The sequence below is a fragment of the Haliotis rufescens genome, unplaced genomic scaffold, assembly GCF_023055435.1.
Source record: "Haliotis rufescens isolate VD_foot unplaced genomic scaffold, xgHalRufe1.0.p SCAF_49, whole genome shotgun sequence".
Lineage (NCBI taxonomy): Eukaryota > Metazoa > Mollusca > Gastropoda > Lepetellida > Haliotidae > Haliotis > Haliotis rufescens.
The window spans coordinates 863796-890749 of NW_025964212.1; the positions used below are offsets into that span (position 1 = coordinate 863796).

At 40.7% G+C, this 26954-nt stretch overlaps 2 protein-coding genes across 3 annotated transcripts; one reads left to right on the plus strand and one right to left on the minus strand.

The window, feature by feature from the left end:
- Nucleotides 1-514: 514 nt before the first annotated feature.
- LOC124139020 (membrane-bound transcription factor site-2 protease-like) lies at nucleotides 515-15566 on the minus strand. Of its 2 annotated transcripts, XM_046505984.2 has the most exons (10): nucleotides 15208-15566; nucleotides 13167-13436; nucleotides 11592-11695; nucleotides 10835-11081; nucleotides 9104-9284; nucleotides 8042-8136; nucleotides 7124-7141; nucleotides 2965-3160; nucleotides 1886-1961; nucleotides 515-989 (listed from the first exon to the last, which is right to left on the minus strand). In XM_046505984.2, the coding sequence occupies exons 1-10, from the start codon at nucleotides 15280-15282 to the stop codon at nucleotides 770-772; spliced, it is 1482 nt and encodes a 493-aa protein (XP_046361940.2). In that variant the 5' UTR covers nucleotides 15283-15566; the 3' UTR covers nucleotides 515-769. The 2 variants fall into 2 exon arrangements, with proteins under 2 accessions (XP_046361940.2, XP_046361941.2); XM_046505985.2 differs by lacking the exon at nucleotides 7124-7141.
- On the plus strand, nucleotides 14290-26587 carry LOC124139019 (eukaryotic translation initiation factor 2 subunit 3, Y-linked). The gene is made up of 14 exons (XM_046505982.2): nucleotides 14290-14380; nucleotides 15840-15958; nucleotides 16417-16480; nucleotides 17088-17149; nucleotides 17727-17792; nucleotides 18965-19086; nucleotides 19593-19687; nucleotides 20430-20588; nucleotides 21283-21417; nucleotides 22259-22353; nucleotides 22532-22676; nucleotides 23410-23579; nucleotides 24279-24451; nucleotides 25491-26587. The coding sequence occupies exons 1-14, from the start codon at nucleotides 14305-14307 to the stop codon at nucleotides 25543-25545; spliced, it is 1536 nt and encodes a 511-aa protein (XP_046361938.2). The 5' UTR covers nucleotides 14290-14304; the 3' UTR covers nucleotides 25546-26587.
- Nucleotides 26588-26954: the final 367 nt, after the last annotated feature.

Below are 26954 nucleotides of genomic sequence, written 5' to 3' on the forward strand. Positions count from 1 at the left end.
TTGTCATATCCGATGATTTGGATATGCTGGTCCTGTCGCATCCAAAATATGGAATATGCTTCAAGTTGTCAGGTGATGAGTTACGGTGATGACAGGTGGCAAAGGTGATGATGAGTCAATGAGTTGATGTTAAAGTGATGCAATGGGGATGTTATGGTGATGTGGAAGTGAGGTGATGTCGAGTGGATGTTAAGATGATGCAATGTCTATTTCAATGTAGTGCAGCGGTGATGTTGAGTTGATGTTAAGATGATGCAATGTTGATAACAATGTAGTGTAGAGGTGAGTGAGTGAGTGAGTGAGTGAGTGAGTGAGTGAGTGAGTGAGTGAGTGAGTGAGTGAGTGAGTTAGGTTTAACACCACTTTTAACAGTATTCGAGTTATATCACGGCGGGTCAGCTTAATGTGGGAGGAAAGCCCGAAGTGATGCAGGTCTAAGACATTTACCACTTCGGTGAAACCCACGAGCACGGGTCTGGTGCTGACAAACCTAGAAACATGATCGGTTCGAACCGGAATTCGAACCCACAATCATAGGTTTCTGGCGTGCCCAAGGGACGCAACTCTGCACAGCGAATCGCGGCGCCTTAGACGACTGGGCCACCCGTGCCCCCAGTGTAGAGGTGATGTTGAGCTGATGTTAAGATGATGCAATGTTGATTACAATGTGGTGTGGAGATGGTGTTCAGGTGATGTTGAGATGAGATGGAGGTGTATCCAAGGCAGCGTTCAAGGCACTAGGGACACGTCACTGTATCCCGCACTGATGCTACAAGAACAGCGTCCACATCGCCACGACAACATTGAGCAGCAGCAGCAGTGTTCCATACAGTATACACAGGCTGTATATTAAACTCCGTATATCGCTGTCGGGGATGGTCGACCGAAGGCTGAGTTCTATGAACGCCTTACATATCCACTGTCCGTCCAGAGCGTAGCAGGGCACCACGTTCAGGATCACCAGCGCCCCTGATAGAGACATCAAATATCTGACACAAGTTAAGGATATTTATCACAAGGATGCTGTTGTGAAGAGCACTGATACCCTGGAAATGAATAATCATCTCGCGTGAGTGTTTGTTTGTTTGTTTGTTTGTTAACACCGCACTCAGCAATATCCCAGCTATATAACAGCGGTCTGTAAATAATCGAGTCTGGACCAGACAATCCAGTGATTGACATCACAAGCTTTGATCTACAGGAATGGGATACGATGACATGCATCAACCAAGTCAGCGAGCCTGACCACCCGATCCCGTTAGTCGCTTATTACGACAAGCATAGTCACCTTTTACGGCAAGCATGGGTTGTTGGAGACCTTTTCTAACCTGGATCTTCACAGTTTCCCCATTTTAATGGGAGGCAACACAGGGCAGTGCATATCTGGGCCTATTGATCCCGAGAAACCCTGTCTAAATCCTTGAAATATCACACAGATTATCATCATTTGTTTGTTGTTTAATGATGCACTCGGCAATATTCCAGCTTTATACGGTGGACTGTAAATAACTGAGTCTGGGCCAGACAATCCAGTGATCAATACTGTGAGCAACAATCCACACCGCCATGGCATGAAGACACGCAATCAACCAGTGGCCCATTCCACAAAGCGATCTTAGTGCTATGATTGTCGTAAGCCTATGTTAAGGTATGGGAGTTCCGATCATCTTAGCGCTTAGATCGCTTTGACGAACAGGGCCCTGGTCACCAAGTCTGACCATTTGGTCATAGGTCGCTTGGGACCTGTTCTTACCTGGAATTTCCATGGGCTATTCATCATCATAATAATAATACATACCGTGAACTGAACATGCTAATGTCATGACTAAGATCAATACAGTTCAAATCTATATTATTTATGACATATTTAGGTGTAAAAGGATACTTGCAAAACGTTTCTATGACATATGGAAGATTTAGTGGTATGATGGAACTGTTTGGAACGTAATTGCTCACAGATACTGAAAAGAAAAGAAAATGTTCTTAATAAAAAACAATATAACAATGTTCACGTTTGTGTTGTTTGTTTGTTGTTTAATGCCGCATATCCCTCAAATGCATATCACAAGCAGTATGTCACAGACAATGTGTATCGTTAATGAAATCTGTCACAGTTGAAGATGTCTTCGTATATGGCGATATAGATGTATCAGTTAAGTTTTAATGTCCTGTTGGTTGGTTGTTGTTTAATGAGCACTTAGTAATATTTCAGGTATATGACGGTGATCTGTAAATAATCACATCTGGACCAGACAATACAGAGATTGACATCATGAACATCAATCCATGCAATTGGGATACGATGACATGCATCATCCAAGTCAGTGAGCCTGACCACCCGATCTCGTTAGTCGCCTCTTGCGACAAGCATTGTCACTTTTTACGACAAGCATGGGTTGCTGAAGACCTATTCTACCCCAGATCTTTACGGGTCGAAAAGAAAATTGGATTTAACGTCGTATCCATGATCACTGCACTTATATAGCAACATGCATTCATATGTACGTGCAGGGCTGCTTGTTCTAGCCCGGACTGATGCCGATTTATAGTGCTAGTTCACTGAGATACCATGCCGCAGTTTAACATGAATACACCACTGACTCCGAGCCGACCAGTCCTTGTTTTAGCCCCTTAATGCCGAGCACCAGACAGGGTAACAACAAGCACCATCTTTTAACGTCTTTTGGTATGACGCGGCCGGGGATCGAACCCCGGACCTTCCGCTCTCCGGGTGGACGCTCTACCACTAGACCACAGAGGCGGTCACCAAAGTCAACAGTAACCCAGCTTTTCACAAACCTGGCGAGCCAGTGGTTTATAGCATGAGCACCTGTCCATGAAAGCATGACATCAACACACTTCATTTAACAGCTGTCAAGGCATTGTGTGTAAAGACAGAATTCGAATAGAATTTGCATAAATTATAGTTTCCATCTCTTAAAATTCCCTTTCCATGTAACTCACCTGAATAAAATAAATCTACAGGATGCCCTAGAAACAATAATGGTGGTCTCCGACCATGATATATCCGTAAAAGTTTTGTTTCATTGTCGACAGCGGGATATACACAGGCCATCTCCACTTTGGGCGTGTAGCAGTCGCTCTGCAGTCGACAGATGGGTCGGTCAGTCGTTGTCCGAGCCGGGAGGCAGGCATACTTCTGGAACAGTACATGCAACACGTGAAGCTAGAACGCACAGTTTTCATGCATAACCAACGTCAATACGACACAGGTTTGTATACACTACGTTCCTCATCACCAGGGAGGGATACTGGACTGTCATACTGGTGAAGTATTGACGATAACAAATGTCATGTTTTTAAAATCGGATCTTAATACTGTGAGGAATTTTCTGAAGCATAATAATTTGGATCATTGATTGTAGAGATTACAAAAATGTAAAGGTTAACAAAGAGGTGAAGTGGGGTTGGGTGTCTCTCACTCATAGCGTCGTACATGCATGTGCGCGTGTGTGTACTAGTACGGACTAGTGCTAGCCAACTGAGATACCATGCCGCAGTTTAACATGGATATCCCACTCAGACACAGCATACTGACTCCCATCTTCCCGAAGCAAGAGAGTAAACTGACTATAAAAGTCCAGTTTCCACCCTTGCCGATTTAGGCTGGTATTATGGATTCCAATTTGGCTAGGCTAACAAGTCTGTGCATAGTCCAATCAAAATCGTGCAACGAAATTGCAGATCCATCTTGACTTGGCGTTGCCGTTTTGTTTGAAGCAAATGCATGTGATAGGAGAGGTGGAATCTGATTGGTCCAAAGGAGAGGTTTAGAAGGGTCATAACTTGTAATGACCACTGGTGGTGCTACGATCGAGCCCAGGAATTCCAGCCTAGTTCGGCAAGGGTAGAAACTGGACTTTTAAAGTCAGTTAACTCTCTTGCCTCAGGAAGATGACTGACTCCGAGCCAACCAATGTTTTAGCCCCCTAATGCTGAGCATCAGGTAGTGTAACAACAAGCACCTTCTTTTAAAGTCTTTGGGTTTGACATGGCGGGGGATTGAACCACCGACCTTCCTTTATCTGAGTTAAAAATGACAGCGCATGACAAAATAGGGCCACAAAACTTTCTGCTCAGGTGAGCTAAAACACAATCCTCGAGTGAAAGTGAGAGAATATGGCTTTATGCCAATATTCCAGCAATATCGAGGTGGGCCACACCAGAAACGGGCTTCTCACAGTGTACCCATGTGGGGAATCAAACCTTGGCCTTCAGTGTCACAAGCAAACACTTTAACCACTAGGCTACCCAACTGCCCTAGCATCATGGAACATGTCTGCAAGGGTTTTAGATCCTGAATACTATGATGAAAAAAAAATGAAAATGTAACCAATTAAACTACAATAAGCTATATCTTATCACACATATACTGGATAGTCTTATCTGTGCAAAAATCCCTTTAAAAAAACTTGGAACATTTGTATATAACCTGAAAAGGCTGATAAAAAGATATTAATGTACCAGTGTGTTAAACTGTTTTCGTATCATTTTGCAAAGATTCTTGAGCAAGTCGGCATGCCATTAATGTATAGTTTACTGAAAGTAGTTTGTTTGTTGTTTAACGCCGCACTTAGCATATCCCAGCAATATGGCGTCAGTCTGTAAATAATCGAGTCTGTACCAGACAATCCCAAGATTGATATCATAAGCATCAATCCATGCAATTGGGATACAATGACATGCATCAACATGTCAGCAAGACTGACCACCCAATTCCGTTGGTCGCCTCTTACGACAAACAAAGTCACCTCTTATGGCAAGCATGGGTTGCTGAAGACCTATTCTCTACGCAGATCTTCACAGGTCAATTGGCCTTAAGCTCCCTATATATCGATGCACTATCCCCATGTGGGAGTGCTTTTGTATACAAACATGGCTGCAAATTATTGGGCACTGCATAATCATTATAACAAGAAAAAAAAAGTGAGCGTGGCTCACTAATACCCCCGACCCGCCTAGTGTGTCAGTAGTTTCAAATTAAATAGCGAGGATAGGGTTAGGGTTTGAAAAATTCATAACAAAATGGAAAATTAATAAAAACAATTTTTTCTTTTGACTGCACCCCTTCATATGACACAGATTATATGTACTAAGTTTGAGATGAATCCACTGAATAGTTTAAGAGAAATCGCCAGACAAAGCTTTCGGACGGACGTTAGGGTTTGAAAAATTCATTAAAAAAATGGAAAATTAATAAAAACTATTTTTTTTCTTTTGACTGCACCCCTCCATATGACACAGATTATATGTACTAAGTTTGAGATGAATCCACTGAATATTTTAAGAGAAAAGGCGTGGACAAAGTTTTCGGACGGACGGACGGAACCTTGGTATAAGTATATACCCCCAACATTTTGTAGGGGGTATAATAAATGGGGCAGTTCAGCAGGTAGTGAATAGCCATGCCATTTCTAAAGCTACTTGCTTTAAAGAACATGACTGAAACTTAAATTATCTAAAGGGTGACATCATCACATGAAGAGATTATTATCCTTTTGTGTCCCTGTACTGCAAAAATCATACATTAAGAATAAAAACTATGTATTGCGCTAGGGCTGGGACAAGTCCAAATTTACTACCCAGGTAACCCCTCCCCCCCCCAATTACCCGACCCTACCCATACTGTAGGTCTCAAGAGATACAAAATGTCCGATTGGGAATTTTGTTTTACCACAGCACTTGCAAAATGTATTTAGATACATGTATTAAACGATCTGGTCATGCATACACTGAAGTTGACTTAAGTTATGTCTTTATTCAACCATATGAAAAGTCAGAAGGAATGGGTGCATAATCAGAAAGAAATGCGAACAATAGTGACTTGTCGTGTAACCATAGGGTTCTAGATAATTTTTGTCATTAAACAATATATCACGGGACTAACCACGGGTCTGGGTAGTCCTGTGGGTACCCGGGTCCTACTCAGTACCCACCCGACCCAGGTACCCGAGTTACCTGTCCCAGCCCTATATTGTGCGCACCATAAGCGATACAGAAACACACCCGGATAATATTCTCTGTATGTCCTGTAAATGGTTGGATTACACAGTAGAGAAGAACAAATTGAGGCCCCAAAGACAAAGCTCACCTGGACTTGTACAAACCAATCTCTCAAATGCCCTACTAGCCTTTAAGCCAAAGCTATGTTATCATGGTTACAAGAGTTAAAATAGTATTCCGTTAAAGACTGCTTTGTACCTGACCTGCCTTATTCAGAAAGACTAGCACTTCAAAAAACATGTTAAATGCCACTACTCTCATCATGTGCATTGTTTGCAATATTCCAGCCATATGATGGCAGACTGTGAATAATCAAGTCTGGACCAGGCAGTCCAGTGATTGACATCATGAGCATCAATCCACGCAATTGGGATACGATGATATACATCAACCAAGTCAGCGAGCCTGACCACCCAAACCTGTTAGTCACCTCTTACGACAAGCATAGTTGCCTTTTACGGTTGCTGAAGACGTATTCTAACCCAGATTTTCATGGGTTCTTAGATGACGAAGGCAACTGGAGCAACTGAAGCCCCATGGGGATTCCACGATAGAATTTGTCCCCAGTAACCATGGTAACCTATGCTTTTTGTTGACGAAATGAATTTGAAAAAAAGGATAAATTGCTGCCATTATATAGCTGAAATATTGCTGAATGTAAGGGACCGGTCATTATGGTGGGTGGGTCAGACATTTTTGATGCACCAAAGTACTGATAATAATGACACTCCCTCGATGCTCGTCTGTTTCAGACGACCCTCCCCATGTCACTGTACATTTTTCAATGACCCTCCCTGAAAAGACATAATGCAAAAGCAATTTTATTTAAAAAACGTAAAATGACCCTTCCCAAATATGTTCATAATTTTTTGCGATCCACCCTAGAGACTGTCATATTTTTCGGTGACCTCCTCTGGTTCCCTCCGACCCACCCCACCTCACAATAAATGGCCGGTCCCAATGTCAATCAACAAAGAAACACCATTCTGTCCAACAAATAATATCCACAGTTCAGGTGAGCTTATACCTTATCCACATACTAAAAGCATTTATTGCCTAATATACCCTCAATGAATGGAATGCCCACAATATACACTACCACTTCAGCTTCAATCAACTGGAACATAAGAAGTTTAATTCAACACTGATTCAACATGGGCTATTGTGACATTTATTTTAAAATTCTGGAATGACCAGAAGCGATCTCTTCCAGAACTTCTTGCCTTGAACACATGTTGAAAAAAATGTATTATTGAGTTTGTTTGTTTGTTTGTTTCTTGTTTATCGCCGCACTCAGTAATTGGTCTGTAAATAATTGACAATCCAGTGATTGACATCATGAGCATCAATCCAAGTAATTGGAATACGATGACATGCATCAACCAAGTCAGTGAGCCTGACCACCCGATCCAGTTAGTCGTCTCTTATGACAAGCATAGTCGCCTTTTACGGTAAGAACGGGTTGCTGAATGGTTCCATCAATAAATAATCGAGGCTGTACCAGACAATCCCATGATTGATATCATAAGCATGAATCCATGCAATTAGGATACAATGACATGCATGAACATGTCAGGGGTCTTTGGTGATTAAAATGGGAAAAAAAACGTAACGTGCGGTGAACTTTATGATGATGAGGGCAATGTCTGAGAACCAAGACTATTTATTGTTTTAGTCTTACAAGTAAAATTTGAGTAAAAACTCATGAATAATAACAGAAACCGATCTACAACCAGCTTACCATAATTCCCTTGTATTTCCCGTTTGGCTATAAATAAAACATAACATTCACAGTGGCCTCTAGCTATATGTTTCTGCCCTAAAATAACCCATTTTGATGTCTGAAATTTTAACACCTATGATTCAGGGTTGTGATTAACCTGCAAAAAGAAAGACTATCACCTTATGAAATAAAAGAACTATATAGGGATACAAATTGTATCGCACCCATGGTGTAGAGATATGTATCGTATCGCCACCCCATCATATCGTTACACTTCTACAAAAGTGTACTCACTGTGTCAGCCCTGGACTTGGTGTGATATAAAAAACATAGATGTGTACTGCTTGTCTCGTTGCAGCAGTCAAGCGAGTCAGGTGTGTGGCTGTAATCTGCAACGTTCATCATAACCAGGTAAGTTATAATAATCATCAGTAACAGGGGTTGCTTGATAAAGGTGTTAGGATCTACACCGAAACGTTGCACTAATTGTAATAAAGAAGTTGTTCATCCATAGAACATGTCTTACTTCATCACACCAACTTCTAAATGCCACTTAAAGAAGTTATACGTCGTCTACATGGAGACGTGGCAATCTCAGCATCACTTGCTTCATAGGGGTTGATAGGATCTACACCGAAATGTCGCACTAATTGTAATAAAGAAGTTGTTCATCCATAGAACTTGTCTTACTTCATCAGTAACAGGGGTTTATAATTTTTACGGGAGTTTGTGGCACACTTCACTTTTCCTAGAACTATATTGATGGCATGTCATTGCACATGATCAGAAACCTATTATGATGATGATAGATGGGGATTTAAATGTTAGATCGCAGTAAAACAACCATAAAAGTTTTGACTATACTAACATAACAGAAATAAGAGTAATAGATTTCATGCAAACTCTGAGAAATTAGTAGTTTCAATACTTTATTGTATTGTGCGGTAAAAATCTGGTTTCAATACTAACTCTTAAAAGTCAATTTATCTGAATTGTTAAGGTTGAGTTATCTTTCCTTGCCTTCACTATGCCGCTATGGTTGATAATGAGTAAGAAAAAAAGAGGAAACAAAAATATAAGCTTTTAAAGAGAAACATTAAAAAAATCATGGCCTTTGTTAGAGTAAGTGAGTGAGTGAGTATGGTTTTACGCTGCTTTTAGCAATATTCCAGCAATATCACGGCGGGGGAACCAGAAACAGGCTTCACACATTGTACCCATGTCGGGAATCGAACCCGGGTCTTCGGCATGACGAGCGAACGCTTTAACCACTAGGCTACCCGACCGCCTGCTTTTGTTAGAGATCCAAGGGGTACAAGTACCATAGTATTTATGAACATATTAAAAGACACCTACTTTTAGGTGAAGTATCCAGATCCCGAATAAGCTGCACAGGCATGCAGTGTCCGAGAGACTGTTGCTTCATGCTGGCCACGATACAGTCATGCCAAGTGTCAAGGTCAGTCACCATGCAGTCACTGATGCGTGTGACTGGCTCGCCCGGCAGGAGACCTCGGGGTCCAGATACTGCTGAATTCTGGAACATATCACATGATGCATTTTCAGAAAAAGTATCTTTTACTCCAACTCACTCGACGAAGATATGATGACCCTTCCTTTAGAGGTCATGTTGGTAAACTTTCCAATCAGCCAATCATTATTGAAGTTTCTAAATTCTCAGGACAAGTGAGTGAAGCATTCACATCAGCATATCCAATTTCTGTATCTTGAAAATGTACAGTTCCAAATGTTTGTTTGTTGTATAATGCCGCATTCAGCAATATTCCAGCTACATGACAGCAGTCTGTAAAGTACCAGATGACAGGGTTTGAAACTCCCAAATTTTTCAGCCAGACCACAGGACTGGCTAGCTGCAATACTTGCCAGCCCTGACCAAAACCTGCCTGCCCACTATAATCATATGTTTCTCAGGATAATTTAATTAAAACTTTAAATCGAATTCATTGAACATGAAGTAATGCAAGAAAAGAAATTGCAAACACTTTTTAGGTCAGATTTGTATTTAATATCCTAGAATACATCATGTAAATAATGCTTATCATCGGGAAATATTTAGAATATTTTTACATATGAAATATAACCCGACCATCGGGCAGGGGGATTTGAAAATCTGGCAGCCCGGACGGTCGGGCAGGCAGGTATTTCGAACACTGCAGATGATCAACCAGTTAAGATCAAAATTTCCAAACAGTTAAATTTGTATCATACTGTACCAATTGGTTCTCAGGCAATGGCTTTTGAAAATAAAGTTCAGGTGGGCGGTGTCTTTGATTTTTTCTTAGTTGTTCAAACTAGTATTTAACCAAATGGACAGTTGTGTAACAAAATACAATCAACCTCTGAAAGGGACCCCTTACATAAATGTATTCCTTGATGAGTAAATCACTGGAATGCAATATTTGACTACCGTTGGACTTGGAATATTTAAGGATTGTTTTGTTGTTGTTTTTAAATGGAAATAAAAACAAAACATATGGTGAACTTTATGTGCCTGAGAACCAAGACCATTATTTCTTTTTTAGCCTAACAATGTCATTTTCATGTCCCATGTTCTTTATATTATCAGCTACAATAAAGTAATCTTTATCTTTTGAAAATTTCAAAATGGCCATCACAAAGCTCAGTTTAGTGCAAAATGCAGCCTTCATGCCTATCATCATCTTCCAGAGTCAAGGGAGTAAATTGACAACAAGTCTGGTTACCCGAACAAGGCTGGATTTTATTTTGGGAGTTTATTTGGAGTTCTATTTTGGTTAATGTAGATTTAAATCAAGATCACGTAACGAATCAACATCTGGTTCATAAACAACTTGGCACATGCCATGCAGAGTTAGGTCAATTGCAGGATCTGCAAAGCATGTGTACCGTCAACTGGGCATCAACAGATGTTTTCTAAATCTTTTTTATGTTTTTATTCAACATGTTCAAGAGATTTGATGCGATCAGATTGTCGTTACTGGGTGCCTCCATGTTTGAAGTAAATGCTAGTGATTTGAGCTGTGGAAGCTGACAAGGTAAGGATGTCATCTGTAGGATGACTCCACGCCCTGCTACAGTTCTACCCACCGGAATGACACTAGTGACGGCCACCGCCTTGCCGAGGGTGTAGAATGGCATCAGTGTGTGGGGCATGAGCATCAGCACAAACAGAGCTACGATGACGATGATGAAGTTGTGCCAGACGCCGGCACAGTAGACACGCAGCTGTCGTAAAGGGGAGATAACCTGGAGGTGTTCTGTGGAGAGGTCAACATACGCGCCTGGGTACATCAGAAACAGGAAGACGCCGAACCCATTTACTCTCACTTGTTCTCTGTAATGTGTAAAGGACAATCCTTCATATGTATTCACTGGTCAAACCTGTGTTGGACAGCAAGGGTGACAAGCAGAGATATCAACAATGATTTATATCCAACACAGACAGCGTGAGGTGAAATGGGGTTTAACGTCGCGTCCAAGATTATTTCACTTATATAGCAGCGTGCATGTACGTGTGTGCGTGTGGCTGCTCGTACTAGTCCGGACTGATGCCGATTAGCTAGCTCACTGAGATACCATGCCACAGTTTAACATGAATACCCCACTCAGACACAGTATACTGACTCCGAGCCGACCAGTCCTTGTTTTAGCCCCTTAATGCCGAGCGCCAGACAGGGTAACAACAAGTACCATCTTTCAACGTCTTTTGGTATGACGCGGCCGGGGATCGCACCCCGGACCTTCCGCTCTCCGGGCGGACGCTCTACCACTAGACCACGGAGGCGGTTCTGACAGCGTGAAGGAGACTAGGTGTACCTGATGGGTTGAAGGAAAATAGACGTACCTGACTGCGGCGACAGCATGTCCGAACTCATGCAGGATGCCACACACCAGCAGTGTGAGCAGATAATACCAGATCTGACTGGTCGGCAGATTCACACCTGGCATCTGAAGTAGTGAACTGGGTATGAATGACTTCCTGTCACTGCAACCTTTACAAACATACTTCATCATATTCCTAATATTAATCTTATAGCTTTTGACTAACACATAATAAAAATTTGTCATATAACAACCCACTCAGCGATATCAGGGCTGTCTGAAAATAATCAACTTTGGACCAGACAATTTAGTGATTAACATCATGAGCATCGATCTATGCAATAGGGATAGAATGGCATGCATTAACAAAGTCATCGAGCCTGACAACCGATCCTGTTGAAGTAGCTGTAGTTGTGGTAGCAGTTGCAGTAGTGGTGGTAGTCATGGTAGTAGAAAGGAATTAGGGTGAACCTGGACCACAGAAAGGCCTATCTGCACCCAATTTCACAAAGTTATATGTTTTAGAGTTATCTCCCTTTGACCATGATAACCATGTATCAGATTTAAAAAAACACGAACCAACAACATACAAGGGTGATGACGGCATAAAAAAAAGGTGTCACCTTCCACATCATTAGGTTACTCCCGTGAAGATCCGGGGTAGAATAGGTCTTCAGCAACGCATGCTTGCTGTAAAAGGTGACTATGCTTGTCTTATAAGTCGACAAACGGGATCGGGTGGTCAGGCTCATTTACATGGTTGATGCATGTCATCGTATCCAAATTTCGTGGATCGATGCTCATGATGTCATTGGTCCAGACTCAATTATTTACAGACCGCTGTCATTTAGCTGGAATATTGCTGAGTGTGTTAAACAAACAAACAAACAAACAAACAAACCAAACCATCATTGGGTTAGGAGTGAAAAAAACATTAAAATTCATTTTTCTGCATGCATATGCACCCCTCTCCAGACATCAATATTTTTGTGAAAGAAATGTGCATTATATACAAAAAAATACTGTCTTGCTAGACGCACAAGTGGCAACCTGTTTACATCAATACATATCCCTCCAATGCATATCACAAGCAGCATGTCACAGACAATGTGTATCGTTAATGAAATCTGTCACAGTTGAAGATGTCTTGGTATATGGCGATATAGATGAATCAGTTAAGTTTTAATGTCCTGTTGGTTGGTTGTTGTTTAATGCTGCACTCAGCAATATTTCAGCTATATGACAGCGGTCTGTAAATAATTGAGTCTGGACCAGACAATCCAGTGATTGACATCATGAGCATCGATCCACGCAATTGGGATATGATGACATGCATCAACCAAGACAGCGACACTGACCACCCGATCCCGTTAGTCGCCTCTTAGGACAAGCATAGTCGCCTTTTATGGCAAGTGTGGGTTGCTGAAGACCTATTTACCCTGGATCTTCAGGGTCCCCGCCTTCTTGGTACCATGAGACGCAATCAACCAAGTCACGGAGAATGACCACCCGATCCATTTAATTGCCTATAACGACCAGCATAGATTGCTGGGGACCTATTCTAACCCGGGATCCTACACAGCATCACAGCACCTACCACTGGCGTGAGGACCTGGTGCTCCACGGGCTGTCTGCGGAGGGTGTTGAGGACAAGCAACGTCAAGACGAAGATGGAGATGAGCATTGCCACTAGACTGAAGAACACGCCCACGGTGAACCACAGACGCAGCAGAGGCGGATTCCACTGCCCCACGCGGAGGAACAGGCGGTTCAAGGAGTTTGTATACCATCTCAGTTGACAAATAGATAATGTCAGACCACTGCTGTCCAACGCTTGACGATATGATCGGCTAGTGGACTTCTTTGTCTGAAACAAAAATGTCATTGTCACTATTCTGAGGAATTGCACATTATAAAATATCTTATTACTTTAATTTAAGGAACAAAACTTTCACTTTAAGCAAAATATGGGTGAAACGTTACACCGATATTCCGATTCATTGCGATGCTTGACCCACGATACGATATCGGATAAACGTGGGCCCATTAATCGATATGCCACGATACGGAACGCAAACCCCAAGTACAGTGTTTCCTCCCTACTGTGCCCATCAATAAACCACTGACTTGGTTATAGCGCGCGGTAACACATGGCTCCCAAAAACGTACTTACATTTTTTTACATTCAAATATGTTTGCAAAATACAGCTCAACTTCCTTATATATAATCATATTAGGGGCGGTCGGTTAGCCTAGTGGTTGAGGCGGTTGCTCGTCATGCAATGGACCCGGGTTCGATTCCCGACTTGGGTACAATTTGTGGAGCCCATTTCTGGTGTCCCACGCTGTGATATTGCTGGAATACTGCTAAAAGCGGCATAAAACCATACTCACTCTTAAAGCTGATTTTGGAAATTTTTAATGACAGCTGCTGCAGACTTGGAGCTTAATATCGGGCAGATAAACCCCTGCTAGACTACCCAGGGGGCATTATACAAGCTTGGCATACTAAATGACTTATTACTGGAACTAATTGTACCAATAGCAGTAGAAACCCAATTTCATTTCATTGCATCAGTTATATTGCATCAGGTTCGCTATAAAAAGAAAAACAGAACTTGGTCATCATTCATTTACTGATGTCAGGAAAGAGTACACTCAAACCCTTATTCCAGTAAAGTAATGAATTTTGTTACAGGAAAAGAATTTAAGACATATTTGAAGAGATATTCATCATGGAACAGTCTACGCAGGGAGAAAATTCAAAAGCAGAAGTCGTATCTGACATGACTACAGGAGAAAGTTTGAAAGGTAAAACTGACAACACTCATCCAGTATTACAACCAGCTATCAAACTGGAGACTGTATACAACATGAACAATTCTAGAAAACTTACTTTCATCAGTTGAATTAATGATGGTCATAATACAAATTGTTTAGTTTACCATTTGTAAATGCTTAATAACAATGCACAGGAACTCGATATTGCTCTTTGTAAAAATATACGCCCTCTATACTACATAAAATACTTTTATGTAGTATAGGGGGCATTAGTCTGTCTTACAGACCCTGATACAAATACATATCAAATACAGCCCATGCAAGTCTATAATGTTTGGCAAGTCTAGATCACTGCAGTATCAGTATCTGAAAATGAAGAGAGTCACTGGGCTCCTATTTATTATATTTTTATGAAGATAACTGAACAACTGTTTTTTTATGTACGATATGTTCATTTCAGAGACTAGATGTTAGTCTAAGGGGGCGTATATTTTTACAAAGAGCAATATCGAGTTCCTGTGACTTTTATGTAGTATAGGGGGCGTATATTTTTACAAAGAGCAATATCGAGTTCCTGTGGAACAATGTCATTAAATATATTATATGAGGCCTAAACCAATCACAAATATTTCCACATAGAGACATCAAGTCCTTTAGACTAAATTAATTAAAATTAATATCTTGAATCCGTCTGATAGAATAGTGGTTTTGAAAAGATGACTATGGCATTCATTAACAAAGGCACTTGGAAATCGTTAATTACAACTAAATAATGCTTGACTATGCAGCTGGTAGATAACGGTTGCAGCGGCTCGCCTAGTATTGTGTGGTCATTATGATACCGAAAACATATATACCTTAAGAAATGCATCCAAGAGGTACAACGATGACCAGAACCCAAGCACAAGAGCTATCCATGTTGACTGTAACATTGTTGTGATAAGACAAATTTGGATCACAGTGCAACATGTGGTTTTTGATCAATATTTTGTCTTGAAATAAACATGAATCATCCTTCACGGCACCACATATACAACGTGACAGCGTTATTGCATCATGTACGGCTTGAAACGAGATGACATCGTTGTCAAATTCATGACAACATTGTCGCAGGAGAGATATAACGGTTATTTAACCGTTAATTCATTACTCAATCAGGAAATGGTTCTTTCATGTGAGCCGCTTTCTATCAGGTGTGCGTGCATAATCTAGGTCAAAAGCTGCTCCGGAGTAAATCATCGCCTTAATTTCCGATTGGTTGGATTATGTACTATTTGTATAAAGGCTAATAACATCTTTGTTCTAAATCATGTGTGTCTGACTTTTGTCTTTTGTCTATACTTGAACTAAACCATAATATACTTATTTATACTTATTTATTTCAATATCATCAATTTGTTTTAGTATTTTATTATCATTTAAAGTATATCTACATTATGAATTTTTTATCTACTTCATTAGTTTACTGAATATAGTATCTTGTATTCAGGAAGTTCCGGGAGGATTGTGGTATATGAGAGACTTGCATCAGAAAGCATGGCAGGCGAAGAAGAAGAGAAGTCGGTGAACCGACAGCCTCACTTGTCCCGTCAAGATCTTACAACTCTTGTGAGTAAAGAGGCGATGTGAGCTAAACACTCATTAGACATTAGATAAAACCAAGACATGTCCAAATACATCAATAAAATTGTTTATCAGACTGTTGTATACCGGCGTATGGAAATGAAGCTGTTGACATGCTTATTTTAGGAGTAACTTGAATGTAAGCAGCTGTTCTTAATTTGGTCGGGTTTTTTTTGTGTGTGTAATAATGCATTGTTTTCATTGTATTTTTTTAATACCATACCTTACTGACTTACTCATTTATTCCAATTTGAATAAAATACTGTAAATGTTAATGGTTTACTAAAAGGACTAACATGAATAATAATCACAAGTCAGAATGCTTGAACCAAGTATTGAAACGTTTTCATAATGGAGTATGTTATTGTATAAGTACGGTGAAGCTGTTGTGTAAAGAATAAAGTCACGTATCACTGATGATATGCCATGTTATTTTTTTGCAGGAGGTAAAAAGGTTGACACCTCTGACACCAGATGTCATCAGTAGACAAGCCACTATTAACATAGGTAAGATGTCAAAAGTTATAGAATTTTATCAGTCATCATGTGTTTCAATGTTCAGTGATGTTTGTTTTCGAGAAGAATTAGATGTCAGCGTTAGAAACAAACAGTTTTCATCCACTAGTCCTTATGATGATAACATATAGCAAAACCCTTAAAAAGGGCAAATTTCTACTGGTCCTTATGATACCTTAACTATTGGGCAGTTTGGCAAGGACTACAGGACTAGTGCCAATTTCTAACGCTGGATGTGATGCTTTGAATGCTTGACTTACTCATACAGAGAATTAAGAAACCTCAACACTTTTGTAACTGATTTGTAAATTCATGCTTGTCGTAAAACACGACTAACGGGATCGGGTGGTCAGGCTCGCTGACTTGGTTGATGCATGACATCGATCCCAATTGCGTGGATCGATGCTCATGATATCAATCACTGGATTGTCTAGTCCAGACTCGATTATTTACAGACCGCCATCATATAGCTGGAATATTGCTGAGTGCGGCGTTAAACAACAGAAAACCCATCCTACAGTAATCTAATACAATCCATGGAAAACAATAACAAGAGACTAGTAGACTCACGGCACTGACAGTTATTTCTGTGTTTCAGGCACCATTGGCCATGTGGCTCATGGAAAGTCAACAGTGGTGAAAGCCATATCTGGAGTACAGGTAATGAAGCTTCTTGTGGCCACTTGCTATTTCTGGTGTTACATGCTAACAGTAATGTCTTTGCTTTGGGAAAACTGGACAATGAAAACTCACTCTCACCCCCCTCTACGGAGATGTATATTTTAGGGGGAAAGTGTCCACTCAACACAAGAAAATAGGGTGCTAAAAAAATGTGACCCTTAAATTTAGAAAATGACACACCCCACCCACCCCCAAAACATATATAAAATTCTGTGAGTACAATCCTCTCCAACACCTAAACTAAAAATGCAGTCAGTAAGAGACCGATTTTGTGATTCAATAAACCGGACAAGTAGATGTTATCTCGGGGCAAGTGAATTTTTACTGTTTTGCTTGCTTCACAATTTTGATATTTCCACACCCCAGATATTATCAAGTTGTCGATTATCCTGTAACTCCCTCCACCCCCACCACCAAAAGGATATTGTGTATTGGGTTTTAATTTTGTTTACCTATGTTACCATGGTTATGACTTGAGGTATGTGCTAAGAACTGTGAACTATTTTCTTTGTCTATTTGTGTTGTCATGGTTACATTCATGCTATTTGTGTTTCAGACTGTCAGATTTAAGAATGAATTGGAGAGAAACATCACAATCAAACTGGGTTATGCCAATGCAAAGGTAAATACTAAACACATGTGTTTGTTTCATGTAGGATTTAATGTTTCTCTTGATATCAAGACCCATGAAGATCCAGGCAGAGAATATGTCTCCGCAAATCATGCTTGCCGTAAGAGGCAACTATACTTGTCGTAAGAGGCGACTAACGGGATTGGGTGGTCAGACTTTCTGACATGGTTGATGCATGTCATCATATCCCAATTGCGTGGATCCATGTTCATGATGTCAATCACTGAATTGTCTGGTCCAGACTCGATTATTTACAGACCGCCGTCATATAGCTGGAATATTCCTGAATGCGGCGTTAAACAACAAACAAACAAATCATGCTATCAATGTCTAGTAGATAGAGCAGCGTCTGCCCAGAGAGCAGAAGATCAGTGGTTCCATTCCTGGCCATGTCATACCAAAAACCAACCCCAATTGGGATTCCTTGACACTAAAGATTTGCTGTGAAGTTGATGTAATGGGTGATCGTGTCACCTGGTTAATTATACCCCCGACAAAATGTCGGGGGTATATAGTTATACCAAGGTCCCGTCCGTCCGTCTGTCCGTCCAAAAACTTTGTCCACGCGATTTCTCTTAAACTATTCAGTGGATTCATCTCAAACTTAGTACATAAAATCTGTGTCATATGAAGGGGTGCAGTCAACAGAAAAATATTGTTTTTATTAATTTTCCATTTTTTTTATTAATTTTCCAACCCTAACCCTATCATAGCTATTTAATTTGTAACTACTAATCGACACTAGGCGGATCGGGGGTATTAGTGAGCCAGGTTCACTTTTGCACTTGTTGTCATTGTTGTACCCTTACCACATAGATTGATGCTCATGCTATCAATCACCGGTTTTTATGGATCCCCATGATCATCTTAGATCATATAGAGGCAGCTGTTGTATTATGAGGGTGGTCGGGTAGCCTAGTGGTTAAGGCATTCGCTCGTCACGCCGAAAGACCCGGGTTCGATTCCCGACATGGGTACAATGTGTGAAGCCCATTTCTGGTGTTCACCACCGTGATATTGATGGAATATTGCTAAAAGCGGCGTAAAACCATACTCACTCACTGGTGTATTGATCCTTCAAATCAAGCTGATACAGGTATGCCAAAACATAATGACATTGTTAAAGTTGTGAGAAAATAACTTGCATAATTTCTTTGTTCCAGATTTACAAATGTGATAACGAGTCTTGTCCAAGACCGGGCTGTTACAGGTCATGCGGTAGCGCTACCCAAGATGTCTTTCCCTGTGACAGAATCGGATGCAGCGGCAAATTCAGACTACTGAGGTGAGGCCACGAAAATTGATAAAGTGTCTCTGAAAAAAACATGCAGGATTTGTGAACAATACTTTCATGGTTATCTTTGTTTTATTTATCCTGGTAAAAGATCTGGTGTCATGTTATTATTTAATGTTTTAAGGTCAACCCTGTTGGGATACTGGGTCAGACTGGGTCCTCTTTAACCTATCCTGGGGGTAAGATGTCACTTAGTGGATTGGATGGTCAGACTCGCTGTCTTGGTTCCTTGTCATTGTAGCCCAATTGCATGGATCAATGCTCATGATGTCAATCACTGGATTGTCTGATCCAGAACTGATTATTTACAGACCGCAGTCATACAGCTGGAATATTGCTGAGTGCGGAGTTAAATAACAAACAAACTCTTTGTGAGATGATTGCATGATGTAAAATAATTGCGTGGTGTACGATAATTACGTTGTATAGGATAATTGCATTGTGTAAGACAGTTACGCTGTGTAAGATAATCGCTATCTGTTGTGATTTGTTTGCAGGCATGTTTCCTTTGTTGATTGCCCAGGCCACGACATTCTTATGGCAACCATGTTGAACGGAGCAGCTGTTATGGATGCTGCACTTCTTCTCATAGGTGAGCCCTCTTCGCATTATGAAGATACTGTAACCATGGTTACTGAGTATTTGATAGCCTTCATAGTCTAGTAGATAGAGAATGAAAGGTCAATGGTTTGATCACCGGCGACGTCATACCAAAAAGACGTGAAACAATGGCACTTGTTGTTACCCTGCCTGGTGCTCGGCGTTAAGGATATGAAACAAGGACTGGTTGGAGGAGTCAGTTTAATGGGTCTGAGTGGAGTATTTATTGTATCCGTGGCATCTTCGTGAGATAGCTGTCTAAAACTGGCATTAGTCCAGACTAGTACAAGGGCTCACATCAGGTCGCTACAGTATTGAACACAGCAACATTAAACCTCCTTGAAACACGAACAAAACATAAAAGTGCCCAATGGGGATGCCAGGATGTCACGCCAAAGACCCTGGTTCAATTCCTGACATGGGTACAAAGTGTGAAGCCCATTTCTGGTGTCCCCCGTCGTGATATTGATGGAATATTGCTAAAAGCGGCGTAATAGAATACTTACTCCGAACCAGTTCACAATGCTTCTATGTTGCTACAAATTGGAACTAAATAAAACTGATAGAAAATGTAAACATAGTCAACATTTTTGTCTTGTTCAAGCGGGACTAGCTGCTAACTCATGAAATTAGGGTCACGTTAGTCCCTTCAATACAATAGGAAATTTGGAGCATATATAATGACCTTCTGACCAGTGTGTTGAGCTACTGTTTGATGTGGGTCAACATTTCAGCTGGGAACGAGTCCTGTCCTCAACCCCAGACCTCTGAGCATCTGGCAGCTGTGGAGATCATGAAGCTGAAACACATCCTCATCCTCCAGAACAAGATCGACTTGGTCAAAGAAACACAGGCCAAGGAGCAGTATGAACAGATCCTAGCTTTTGTGAAAGGTGAAAACACTGCTGTACTCCAGTCTAAAGATTCCAGACTGAAACATATCTGGTTGAACATGTTGAAAGTTAATTGTGAACATTGTTGCACCCTGACTAAGATTTTGAATTGGAACTATGCTTTGAGGTTTATAGCTGTGTTAGTACCTGTGTAGGGTTTTTAGTATGTAATGCTGCCTGCTCCATACTACCCTATCTATTGCCATTGTGAAACTTAACTGTGCACTCTCGCTTTTTAGCTCACTGACAAAGTCAGAACGGTTGCCGAGTCGTCTCGGGCATATGATCTTTTTTTTTTATTCTTTTTTTTTTTTTTTTTTTTAATTTTTTTTTTTAATATATATTATTCTTTTTTTAAATGATTTTTTTGCAGTTCAGAGGGTGCATAGCATTGTGTTCATAGTCGTCATATCATAAAGAGGCATATAAGTCACTCCAAAACTGCAAAGTGTCCCTTGGGCCAGCCAGGAACCTTTAAGACTGATATGAGAATTGGGAGGTTGAGCTCAGTGACTTTTCTGATTGTGTGTCATCATACCACGATGATATGGATTGTTGATAATACTTTTAGTCACTAGTTTGCCTGTTTCACACTTGATTTTTGCTTGAATAATCAATGATAATTCTGACTGTGGCATTAGACATTCTCTCCCATTGTTAAGACTTGTACATTACATGGATGTTTGTGTTTCAGGCACAGTGGCTGAGGGGGCACCTGTCATCCCGGTCTCGGCGCAGCTCAAGTACAATATCGACGTTGTGTGTGAATATGTTGTCAAAAGCATCCCTGTGCCAGTCAGGGACTTCACATCAGAACCAAGGCTGATAGGTCAGTTTCCATGGCAACTGGTAGAAGTATTCACAAAATATTTAATATGCTGTGGAGAATGGTTAACATGTTTAATGTTTTATCCATCGCCCAAATAAAGTTTTGTTGGGGATATAGAAACAATTTCCGGCCATTCGTCATTGTTTCAGAATATCACTCATAAGCCGCTCAATATTTCTTGAAAATTTGTAAGTAGATCAAATACCACATATCATACAACCCTAGTGGAATACCAGGTTAAAATAGGTCCCCAGCAACTTATGATTTTTATGACATGCAGCTAAGTGGGTCACTTTTTCAGGCTTGCTTAATGTTTATTAGAATCCAAGCAAACAATGCATCATACATCAATTCAGGAAATGTGTAATTGTGTTGCTCTTTTGTTATGGCATTGTAATTTGGACATGTTTGATTTTGAAAAGTTTTGTCCATTGTTTGTTGTTTAACGTCGCACTCAGCAATATTCCAGCTATGTGACGGTGTCTGTAAATAATCGAGTCAATCCAATGATTGACGTCATGAGCATCGATCAACAGAATTGGGATAAGATGACATGCGTCAACCAAGTCAGTGAGTCTGACCACACGAAGTATAGTTGCTTTTTATGGCAAGCATGGGTTCCTGAAGATCTATTCTACCAAGGATCTTCATGGATGGGTCTGTCTGCTGAAAAGAACTGTAACTAATTCATGTCATTAGAAGGTGTTGAAAATAATTTAGTCAACCATAACTGCTTGATAATGTCAGTTGTACTCACATACTTTAGGATTAAGATTTGGTTCAGTCACCAACCGTGTTATATTGTCAATTCCAGGTTAAACTGAACTTTTCTACCTTCCAGTTATCAGATCCTTTGATGTGAACAAGCCAGGATGTGAGGTTGATGACCTCAAGGGGGGCGTCGCCGGCGGAAGTATCCTGCGAGGTGTTCTCAAGGTAAGAAAACATTGACTTGTATTATCTTTATGGTTCCTTTTATAGGCATGCCAGAAACCTACCATGCTGGGTTCGAGTCCCAGATCTGCTCCAGATTGTTTCTAGAGTTACGGCACAGTCCGATCTTGTCGGACAGCACCATAAGCATGCTAATTACTTGTCACGTCTGTGTCCACAGGTTGGTCAGGAGATCGAGGTACGGCCGGGCATTGTGTCACGTGACCAGGAGGGCAAGCTGACCTGTCGGCCAATCCTGTCCAGAATTGTCTCTCTGTTTGCTGAACAGAATGACTTGCAGTATGCTGTTCCTGGGGGGCTTATCGGTGAGAACACAAAACCTGGGACTGGGAAACTGATCTTGTGCTATTTGCTACATTGTTGACTGAATAGGATATTCTTCAGTGTTGATGCATGCCTTGAAAAACTAGTTGAAATTCTTTTGGGCCCTGAAAAGTACTTGAAATTTAAAAAAAAAAGGTTTTGTTCTTAAAAATTAGGAGAATTGTTGATTATCTTCAATAGGTTGACATCGTTATTGCCTGTGGAATTCTTGTTGTAATGTAATTCACGTCAATTGGCCTAGGCATTGGTGAACAATTACCATTGTGCTGGTGAACAATTACCCTAGCACTGGTGAACAATTACCCTAGCACTGGTGAACAGTTACCCTTTGCATGGTGAACAATTACCATGATTACCCTTTGTATGGTTAACAATTACCCTTGCCCTGGTGAACAATTACCCTTGCCCTGGTGAACAATTTCCCTTGCCCTGGTGAACAATTACCCATGCACTGTATGAACAATTACCCATGCACTGTATGAACATGTATGCATCAAAATGGTATTCACAATATATCACACTAATCTTCGCACAAATTTCATAAGAAAATAACACCAATGACCAACACTAGTTTCAGACTTTAGGGTTTTATAGTTTAATGTCAAAACAGATCTTGTTCTTTATTGCTGTCCAGTATCTTACCCAAGGTACTACTACGACTAATCACTTTGGATGGTTTACAATCAATATCCAAATAAATTTTCACCTGTGCAGGTGTTGGTACCAAGATTGACCCCACTTTGTGTCGAGCTGACCGTATGGTTGGACAGGTGCTTGGAGCGGTGGACGCTCTGCCGGACATCTACACAGAGTTGGAGATCTCCTTCTTCCTCCTCCGACGACTTCTCGGGGTCAAGACCGAGGGAGACAAGAAAGGAGCCAAGGTCAGTAGTGATGCACCAATCAATCATAGGAACTGTTTTATCTGCCTGTGAAGATTTGGGGAAAAATAGGTCTCGGAAACCCATGCTTGCCGTAAAAGGCGACTATCCTTGTCGTAAGATAAAGATTCCTGCAACTGAATTCTAATTTCAGATGTCTTCTAACATTGAATGTTAACGTTGTGTTTAATGCAGTGAAGTATATTTGAAGTCCCTTCCTCTGTTTTCCTTCTACAGACCTGAACAATACCATATTCGACGTAATAAGTGCCCACGGCGATATTTGCTAATATATTGGCAAGTGAACCATCCCAATTAGCACCCCTTCCGAGTGATCAATGTACACACACGTGTTATATGCACCCTTAATTATGGGCATTCAAATTCTGGAAAATATATCTGTCGTGTATAATACACACAGACTTTTCTTTTGTATCATTTCAGGCTGTCAACATAAACCACCAAATTTACGATCTTTCAACTTTGTTTTTTATCTCACCAAAATTATATTCTAATAAGAGACCCCTATTTCTAATTCTGAGAGTGCCCTGGGTGCTTATTACGTCGAATACAGTGTTTATGAGTACCACATGAATTGGAAAATGGTTAATTCAAATTTGGGGATTCGTACATGGGGGAACATATTCAAATGCATGTGATAGTTGTTTGAAGTTAACATAACTACATTGATCATTTGTACAGGTCCAGAGGCTGGCTAAGAATGAGATTTTGATGGTGAACATCGGCTCGCTGTCAACAGGAGGTCGTGTGTTGGCTGTGAAGGCTGATTTGGCAAAGATCGGCCTCACAAATCCTGTGTGTACTGAGATTGGAGAGAAAATTGCCCTGAGTAGGAGAGTTGAGAAACACTGGAGGTACGTAGACCAGTTGCATATACATGGATATGTTCTATGGTGGTTGTGGGGATGCATAGGTGGGTTGGGGTTCACCAGCAAGCACCCCTGTTGGATTTCCAGGTCAGAATTTGCTGGTTGTAAGGGGTTACTAACTGGATCGGGTGGTCAGACTTGGTGACCTGGTCGAGTGTGTGTCAACATACCCAAATGGTGTGGGTTGCTGCTCATAAAATCAACCACTGGTTTACTGTGACCTAACTGTTCACAGGTTGCCTCCTGTCGGGACTCAGGATTAGAATTTGTTCCCAGCAACCTGTTTGTCATGCAGTTTAAATAGATGGGTTGGTCAGGATTTGCAACCCCTTCTTGCCGTAAAAGGTGGCTATGCTTGTCATAAGAGGCGACTAATGGAATTTGGTTGTCATGCTCCCTGACTTGGTTGATGCACTTCATCATCCTATCCCAATTGCGTGGATCGATGCTCATGATGTCAATCACTGGATTGTCGGGTCCAGACTGAATTATTTATCATATAGTTGGAATATTGCTGAGTGTGGCGTTAAACAACAAACAGTGTTGTCTGACAGCATGGATTGCTGCTTGTAAACAAGTCACTGGATTGTCTGATTATTTACAGGCCTCTGTCAAATAGCTGGAATATTGCTAATTGAGTCCTTAAACAAATAGACCCATGAAGATTCCGGGGTAGAATTGGTCTTCAGCAACCCATGCTTGTCGTTAAAGGCGACTAACGGGATCGGGTGGTCAGACTCGCTGACTTGGTTGATGCATGTCATCGATCCCAATTGCGTGGATCGATGCTCATGATAATAATCATTTATTATTTACAGACCGCCGTCATATAGCTGGAGTATTGCTGAGTGCGGTGTTAAACAACAAACCAACCAACCAACCAACCTTAAACAAATAACAAAACATATTTACAGTTTGAGGTTGACTTTATGTCAACTGGGTTTGCTTCAGAAACCCTAGTCATAGAAAGCTTCCTAAAACCACTTAATGTTTTTTCGTTCAACAGCTGTGTTCTCGGTTTCAGGTTGATCGGATGGGGTCAGATACGAAGAGGTGTGAAAGTAAATCCTGAATCTTAAGAAGCAACATTTTAGGACTAAATTAACAAATTGTTGACACTAGAGTGCCTGAGTGGTTCTACAGAAACAGTTGAACCTGACTGACGGTGCCATGATAGCAGCACACATGGACTTTCCCAAAACCTGAATCATCGTGTTTCTATTCAGTTAAATACCTAGACATATTCCAAATATGATTGGTCATGTGTTGTTAGGATATGAATAGCCAACTGTTAATGTACAGACAAGTTTAAATTGGTGATACTCATAACTTTCATATATCACAATTTCATTCAAATGATTGTTCTGATTTTAACATCACTTTAGAAAAGCATGAAGATTAAGGGGAAGCATTGATTTAATCTTTGACATCTGTATTTATGAAAAGTGTATTAATGAATATATACCACTCAAAAGACGTGAAGACCACTTCTGTCATATTACTATATTACTATACAGCCCCATATTAATCTGGGGCTGTCGGGTAGCCTTTTGGTTAAAGCGTTCGCTCGTCACGCCGAAGACCCGGGTTCGAATCCCAACAATGGTACAATGTGTGAAGCCCATTTCTGGTGTCCCCTGCCGTGATATTGCTGGAATATTGCTAAAAGCGGCGTAAAACCAAAGTCACTCATTCACTATAGTTAATCTGTTATAAGTTAGATCATTAAGAGTAACCGTTACTCATATGAGACAATATATATATACTACAAACTGTCATGCCATCACGGATTAACTACAGTAATATGAAAGAATCGAGTGGTCCTTAACTTCTTTTGAGTAATATGTCAAGTGGTTTCATTTCATTATTCTGTTCCCCTTGATGGCAAGGGCATCATGGTTTGTGTGTATGTAACCAAGGTAACGCCGATACATGCCTCCACACCACGGAGAGACAGTTGTTGACCACCTGCTGAATTCGAGGACTGAACAAATTGACCACATCTGGATATTCAGGAGAAAGACACCCCTCTTCCTGATGGTTGAGTCCTTATCAATGTTCATATGTCCTATGTAATTCAACATTCATGTGAAAATAAATTTACATGTAAATTCTGTAAAACCATTGTTTTTGTTTGGCATTGAGATCTTGTGTTAGTACAGCTCACCAGATGTCTGTCAGGACTGCTTCAGACTAAAGTAGCTTTGGAATGAATAAGTAAACGTTTTTGGGGATGTTAATAACTTTAAAATCAGCTTTGTGATTTCACATAATTATTTTCAGTTTATGGTACCCGTCAAGATCTTGGTTAGAATAGGTCCTCAGCAAGCCATGCTTGACGTAAAAGGCGAGTAAAAGGCAACTAACGGGATCGCGTGGTCGGGCGCGCTGACTTGGTTGATCCATGTCATCTTATCCCAATTGCATAAGATAGTCATGAGGTCAATCACTGGAATGTCTGGTCCAGACTTGTTTATTTACACACTGC